This window comes from Condylura cristata, unplaced genomic scaffold (assembly GCF_000260355.1).
Source record: "Condylura cristata isolate star-nosed mole 26May11 unplaced genomic scaffold, ConCri1.0 scaffold00034, whole genome shotgun sequence".
NCBI lineage: Eukaryota > Metazoa > Chordata > Mammalia > Eulipotyphla > Talpidae > Condylura > Condylura cristata.
This window is the reverse complement of record NW_004567135.1, coordinates 7,283,063-7,290,926: the sequence shown is the minus strand read 5'-3', so window position 1 is coordinate 7,290,926 and position 7,864 is coordinate 7,283,063. Positions and strand designations below refer to the sequence as shown.

At 51.6% G+C, this 7,864-nt stretch overlaps 1 protein-coding gene across 1 annotated transcript in view; it reads left to right on the top strand.

The window, feature by feature from the left end:
- Positions 1–3,828: 3,828 nt before the first annotated feature.
- The window catches only part of LOC101625887 (aquaporin-2), a 17,742-nt gene continuing 13,706 nt past the window's right edge, over positions 3,829–7,864 (top strand). The window contains exons 1-3 of the mRNA XM_004692518.2: positions 3,829–4,188; positions 6,887–7,051; positions 7,356–7,436. Of these exons, the coding sequence (XP_004692575.1) occupies positions 3,829–4,188; positions 6,887–7,051; positions 7,356–7,436 (606 nt within the window). The remainder of the gene's footprint in view (positions 4,189–6,886; positions 7,052–7,355; positions 7,437–7,864) is intronic.

The following is a 7,864-nucleotide window of genomic DNA, read 5'->3' as shown; positions in this document are numbered from 1 at the left end:
CAAAAACTAACAGTAGAAATGATTACGTATGTCTCAATAATCATATTAAATATAAATAGCCTGAATTCACATGTCAAAAGGAATAGCGTAATTAAGTGGATTCCAAAACAAAGTCCAAACTTCTGTTGTTATCCATCTTACCAACAAAGATAGGCAGAGATTTAGGCTGGAAGACAGTTACACAAGCAAATAGTAACACCATACTTATTATCTGATAAAAATCAATTTCCAAAGATAAAAAGAGATAAATGTATTAAGAGATGGAGATGAATATCACGTTATTACTATTCATTGTCATGACAGGAATTTTGCTCCACTTTGCTGTGGGAACACGATGAGGGACACAGCAGTCGTGGAGCAGGTGTGTAAGGCAAGCCTCTGCTACTTGAGCAGAAGTCCTTGAGCCATTTGTCGAAAGTACACAAGCTAGCAGAAGCTAATCATGCAACAATGGTATGAGGAATAAAGTCCAGAGGAATGAAGGCCAAAATTTTACAAGGGTCTGGGGAGGGATATCGTGACCATACGTTGAGACATTTGCAAAGTATTTAATGTTATCACAGGCAGAGTTATCCTGAGACCACCATGGGGATAGCCACGTAATCAGATAAGCAGCAGCCTAGGTGTCCCTGGGTCTGCTGGTGATGCGAGCTGTACTCCATAGGCAGTCAGTGAATTCTCTGCTGTGATTTGTAGATAGCAAATAGGTCACAGGTGCCCATGAGTGGCCAGCTAGTAGCCCAGCTCATAGGAACCCACAATTAATAATAATAAATAAGCAAAACATATATTTATTATAAATTATAAAATAAACATATTTTATATGTTTATTATTAAAAAAATAAACAAGAAAAAATAAACACTCACAAATATATATGCACCATATGATGGAGCACTGAGATACATAAGACAATTGAAAATAGAACTAAAGGGAGAGATTGACACTAACAGAGTCATACCAGAGGACTTCAATACCCCAGTTATTCCAAGTGGAAAAATAAATGACATCAAGAATAAATAAGGAAACAATAGTCTTAAATGAGAAGCTATAATAAATAGGTCTACCAGACATCTACAGAACACTCCATCCAAAAAACTATGTATACCTTTTTTTTTTTTTTCAAGTGCATACAGAATATTTTTAAGAAAAGACTGTATGTTGGAATATGTCAATTGTCAGTAAAACTACAAAGGTCAAAATTATACCTAGTATTCCTCTGACCAAAATGTCATAAATTAGAAATCAACTATGGGGGAGGGAGGAATTATGTATTCATGTAAACAAAACGCTGCTTTTTCGCTGTTGGATAAAAGAAGAAATCAAAACAGAAAACTTTAAAAACCTTACGATGAACAAACATGATGATGCAAGCGACCTCTGTATGGGCTACAGTAAAAGCAGCCTGAAGAGTGATGATGCAATGCAGCCTCTACAGCATCAGCTCAATCCCCAGGCAGGGGCCCACCCACACGATGCAGGAGCCCTCCCCGTCTGTCTGCAGCTCCCCTCGGCAGTATACCTTGTCAATCTGCCTATTCTGCTCTCCCCTATGTCTCTGGTGAATCCTCTCACCCCCCACACCTCTGGCCTGTACCCCAGCTCTATATGCATAAATAAATCAATCTTTAAAAAAAAAGGGGGGGTGAGATAAGTACAATACAGACCCACTTTAGGAAGCAAGAAGAATCCCAAATAAACAGCCTAATATTACACCTAGAGCAACTTAAATAAGAGGAATAAATGAAACCCAAAGTTAGTAGAAAGAAGGAAATATTAAGAGTAAAGGCAGAGGTAAGTGAAATAGAGATCAAAAAGACTATACAAGAAATCAGTGAAACTAAGATTTGTTTCTTTGAGAAGATAAAGTAGGTAAATCTTTTGCTAGGTTTTTAAAAAATAGAAGACAAACACAATCACAAATGAAAGAGACAAAATCATCACAGATGACACAGAAATATAAAGAACCATAAGAGATGACAATAAACATCTACATGCCAATAAATTTGATAACCTTTCTATATCAATAGGGTCTACTGAGACTAGGAGACAGATGAGCTGAACAAACCATTCATAAGCATGAACAGAACTTGAAAATCTTCCAAACAACAAAAGCTAGACAGCTTTACAAACGAATTTTATCAAACCTTTAAAGAACGAATGCCCGTCTTGCTCCAATTGTTTTTAAAAATACAAGGTGAGGCCCTCCCTGGTGGCGCAACAGGTTAGGATGCAGCATTGCAAGCTGGCCACAGCCGCTTCAGTGCGAGTTCCATCCCCGCCCCAGAGGTGACCCACGTGGTACGGCAGACCTCTCCTGACCCGCCCACTGCTCCCCTCAGCAGTGGACTTCATCAGTCTGCCTGTTCTGCTCCCTACTCTGTCTCTGATGAATCCTCTCCCCACTCCTGCATCTCTGGCTTGTACCCCAGTTCTGTATGCATAAATCAATAACTTTTTTTTAAAAACACAAGGTGAGGGAATGCTCCCTGATACGTAGGAGCCAGTGGACAGCACCTACTAGGCCTACTGGACAGGGGTCCAAGCAAGGCAGAGTCTCCCCCTGACCCCACTCTGAAACTGGCCCTACTTTGCATCCCCAGGAGTGTGAGCAAGGCTGGAAGGCTTAGGGAAGAGTAGGGCAGGTTGGCCCAGGGATTCCTGGAGATAACTGTTTCTCAGGCCCAAATGTGTCCCAGGCCCTCATGGCCAAAGTTGTGTTGATGGCAGCAGGTGGCACTGCCAGATGCTGGGCTGAGCTGGAGTGGCAATGAGTCTGGAGAGTCACTGACCAAGTACTGCAGCCCCGAGTCCACACAGCCCACTGCCTCGCAGAAATGTCCCTCCCGTGGCCTGCGTGACCGTGAGCTACAAGAGACATGTCTTCCGGGACCCTGACATGTACGTTTGACTCCTGTTCTCCTACCACCCACAGTAGGTGATCTTAATTGAGAGCTTGCAGTAGTACTTTCCACACACTATTTTATTGAAGACAAACCCCAATCCCAGGAGGTGGGTTCTTTATCCCCTTTATACAGAGACAGAAGGTTAAGCCCAGAGGTGGACTAGGGTGAAGCTGGAATGGAAGCCCTTCCTCCGTCGACCCCCAGTTTGACTCCACCACCCAGGGCCAGGGTCCCTGGGACAATGAGCCCACCCCCTACCTCCCGGTATGTTTGACTGGGGTTCCAGGAGGAAGTGAAGTTTTATATCTTACGGGTAACTAACTGCAAGAAAGCAAGCACAGAAGAGACAAAAACCTTACTCCTTGGAAGGCTCATCCCACATCAACTGGATGTTTTCCTCTTCGAAGGAACTAGACGGAGGTCAGACAACAGGAAGGACTTCCCAGTCACTACAGGGATAGTGCCGTCACCTCTCTTGCTCAATTTATGGCTGAGGTGTCACCCCCGCAGTAGGCAACAGTTTGAGTTAGTGGGGTGGAGGGTGACACAATCCCCAACAAAGATTTCCATTTACAGAAACTTTGGGGGTGAAGGGAAGCCCTGAGGCGCAGTCCTGGGGTGACCAAGGGAACAAACACGGAAAACCAGGGGACGTCAGTCCTTATCTGGAGCTCATTAATAGGGAACATAAGTCAGCTGTGAAGGCCAAGATGGGGTGATAGGCAAGGGGCGGGAGGGGTGCAGGCAGGAGGCAGAGGTATTGGCTAAAGTCCTTCTACCCCACGTGTCCAGTCGAGGATGAAAGGCCCCTATAAATGTCCATGGCCAAGAGAGGGACAGCGCGAGAGAAAGAACGAGAGAGACTCCAGCTTCCTGCCACTCAGACAGCCGGCCAGCCGGCCACTCCGCAGGGGGCACCACAGCATGTGGGAACTCCGGTCAATAGCCTTCTCACGGGCTGTGTTTGCAGAGTTCCTGGCCACACTCGTCTTTGTCTTCTTTGGCCTTGGCTCAGCCCTCAACTGGCACCAAGACCTGCCCTCTGTGCTGCAGATCGCTATGGCCTTTGGCCTGGCGATCGGTACCTTGGTGCAGGCCCTGGGTCACATCAGCGGGGCCCACATCAACCCTGCGGTGACCGTGGCCTGCCTGGTGGGCTGCCACGTCTCCTTTCTCCGAGCCGTCTTCTACGTGGCCGCCCAGCTGCTGGGGGCGGTGGCAGGAGCTGCGTTGCTCCATGAAGTCACGCCCTCCGACGTCCGAGGGGACCTGGCCATCAACGCGGTGAGTAGCCCGGACTCCGTCCTTGCCGCAGGCGGCAGACCCAGGAGAAGGGGAGTAGTGATAAGGGGTGAGGGGGGGGGCTGTGGAGAGAGGGGGAGGCAGGGCAGGAGAGGGGGCGGGAGGCTGGAGCAGGAACACAGCTGGCAAGGGAGAGTCAGGCGGGGAGCAGCCGTGTCAGAGTGCAGGCAGAGCTTCTAGGAGCTTCTGCCCTGAGCTTCACAGAGGAAAAACAGCATCGAGGTTTCTGGTACCTTGGCGCCTGCCTGGGCTGGAGCTCCGCGGAGGACAGGGTCCCGGAGCAGACGTGCGAGGAACCTTCGGGAATCCAAGGGTCATCTCATCGGCATCCACAGCGGTTTCGGGGGTGCTCCCCCCAACAGTCCTGCGATGTAGGACGGCATGTCCATTTCTTAAAGATGTGGAAACTGGGGCCCAGAGGGTGGTCCACATCAGACAAGAGTCTTTCAACCCAGGTGACTGTAAAACCTGTCACCTTTCTACCTAACACCTGCCTGAGCTTTGTTTTGCAAACAAGGAAACTGAGTCTCAGAGCGGGAAATAAAGGGCACAAGTTCAAACTGTACAGAGAACACACCAGAATGGAAGGCCCAGGGCAGGGTCTCGCCAGAGCCTGGAGAGGCCCCTGAGGCGGGTGAGCTAGCTGCTGGTGGCTGGTGACGGTGATGGTGACAAGGTACGATGGCCAACTGGGAGCTGGGGTGATGTCACAACCCCTCCCCTCTACGCTGCTCATGGCTCTGCAAGGTCTGAGATTTGAGGGTGTAAGTGGAGAGGGATGATCCATGTCCCCTCCCACAACTCTCACTCCACTGCAGGTCAGGACAGCAGGTACCTCCCGCTCCTCAGTCTCTCAGCCCACCCCGGGCCTGCTCCGTCCCTGCTCCGCCAAGTAAGAGCTCAGCTGTCTCTGAAGAGTCTTCTGGTCTCCATGACATGTCCGTCCTCTGCACAGGGGCCTTCCTCATGGCAGGGGCAGAGATGCCTGATAGGGGAGCTTGTCTCTTCTTCAAAATGGAAACTGTGATGAGGCCAGGGGCGCAGGGCCAAGAAAAGCGAGACGCATCTTGGTGGGACACAGACTGAGGAGTGTGGCTGTTTCCAGTGAGAATGACGTGTGCAGCAAGGAGACGTTCAGTTAGACTGGAAGAGGAACTTCCTGACATGCCAAGAAGGTCTCAGAATGTGCGGCTGGGAAATCCACTTCTGGTAGCAGGGCAGAGGGAGTCCTGAGGGGCTGTGGGGACGCTCTGTCCCTCTCTCCCACCACATCACAGTTGACTGGGTCGGAGCTGGGGGAGTTTCTCCCGTCACTGGTCAGCACTTACCACCATTTCGGGACGGGGAGACCCACTCCTGGCAGGAATGGGGCGGCAGGAAGGTGTCCTCCAAGGTCCCTGGGAAGCCTGGCCACAGGTACTTACCACTGATGAACACCTGCCTGTGCCAGGCCAGAGAACACCTGGGTCAGCGCCGTAAGATGAATTCTGGGATCCCTCTACCCAGAGTGGTAAACTGAGGCTCAGAATTCCATCCCCTCACAGAACCAGGACAAGGCAGCCCCTGGAAATGAACCCAGAGCTGCTGAGTGTGTCACAAAGCCCACGGCTGTACCGCAGCCATTTACCAGCAGGAACGTGACTGGGGTTCTGCTCTCGTCGCTCCCAGGCCCCGCTCAGTCCTCTGGACTCTTGATACAGAAGGACAAACTGAGTCCAAAGAGAACAGGCTCGATCCCGTGGCAGGTCAGAAGCCTCTAAGGTGTCTGCCTTCAAAGCTCTTTTCACTGCTTTCTCCTGGAGACTCTGACATTGGACAACAGGCTGGACTGAAATCAGCCCCCACCCCTCCGAGAGAAACAAGGGACCAACCCCATGACGTGCTCAGGGGTGGGGGTCCGGGGCCTGGAGGAGGCTGGGAGCTGAGAGCTATCACAGCTTCATCAAGTGCAGTGCCCAGCCCCAGAGGGCAGGGTGTAGGGCACAGAGAGAAATCCAGTGCTGGGTGCGGCCCAGTTGTGAAATCACCTCTTTGCTGGGGCCTAAATCCACTTGTTACCCAAGGTAGGGTCTGCTGGGAACGCGGGCACCCCACATGGGCATGGAAGCATTTTATAGAGCTCCAGCACCCCCTCCCCAACCTCCACAGGATATGCAGGGAGCAATTCCACAGGGCCAAGTTGAGGTCTGGCTCACAGTGGGAGCAGGTAAGGTCAAAGGGAACAGGCAAAGGTTAGAGGAAAGGGCCACGCTCCCAACTCGTGGGGGCTGGGGCACCCTAGGGCCACCCCCAGTCCGTGACCCTGGATACTGTCCCTGGGAGACCTCTGACCACAGGAAGAGAGGCCGGAGGAATCTCATAACGCCAGTGCCTCATGGCCCGGGTAGAGAGGAAGGTCTTCCTGTTACCTGGTCTAAAGCTGCTTGCTGAGATCATAACTCCCTCCCCGTATTTTCTCAGGAAATAAATTCTGAAGCTCAGCAGCCCCCCACCAATGGCTACGGAGTCAGTTTTCCTAGCTCAATCTGAGGGCCACCGGCAGTCCGAGGGCCCATCCCAGCCCAGAAAAAAAGCGCTCAGTAGTTTGGGCTAAGTCTCGGGGAGCCCAGGGCTCCCAGCCTGGTGACAGAGGGGTAGGGAGCATCTCATGGTCCCCTACTCACCCCCTTTCTGTCCCCAGCTCAGCAACAACACGACAGCTGGCCAGGCCGTAACGGTGGAGCTTTTCCTGACCCTGCAGCTGGTGCTCTGCATCTTTGCCTCCACGGATGAGCGGCGTGGAGACAGCCTGGGCACCCCAGCCCTCTCCATTGGTTTCTCCGTGACTCTGGGCCACCTCCTCGGGGTAGGTCATGGTCACTGGCGGCAGCCTCTCTCGATCGACAGACATACACAGACCACCCTAGAAAGAGACACACCCCCGAAGTGACAGATGCAAAGACTCCCAACACAGAACTCCCAAGAGGGACAGACAGCTGGACACACCCCGCAGGGGCAGTCGCAGACGAGCACAGCAATCTATAAATATAATGTGAACTTAATTGTCCAGCACGGGGAGTCCCTTTAGGGTGAGCCTAACACTGGAGAGGGGCACAGGGTGCCCTGGCCTGCCCTCACCCCTCCCTTCCTGATTCCGCCTCCTGTCGTAGATCCACTACACCGGCTGCTCCATGAACCCGGCCCGCTCCCTGGCTCCCGCCGTCGTCACGGGCAAGTTTGATGACCACTGGGTAATGGCTGAATCCTCCCTGCCTTTTTCTCTCCCAGAAACCCATCTCAGCAAGGGCTGGAACAGAGTGGGGAGGGGCTCAGCAGCTACATCGCAAGCTGTCCCCCGTTCTCCTCACGAGGGGAGCCTTAGGGTCCACCCTCAGGTCTGATGCTATGCTAAGGATTCAGTTTCCACATCTGGATGTGAGATTAACAATTCTTGCCTTATGGGCTTTTGGGAAGGGTTGTGAGGTTCTGGTGTGTCAACAGCTCATCCCTGTATTATGTAGAACCTAGCTGAGCTTAGTCCGCGCAGGCTTTATTCTCAGTGTTTGCAAACACCAACTCCCGTGGTTTCCATGACCACCCTAAAGGGCAAGGAAACTGAGGCTCAGCGAGGGGAGTGACTTGTCTCATCCGCCTTAGCCGCCACCCTAGCACGCGTGCC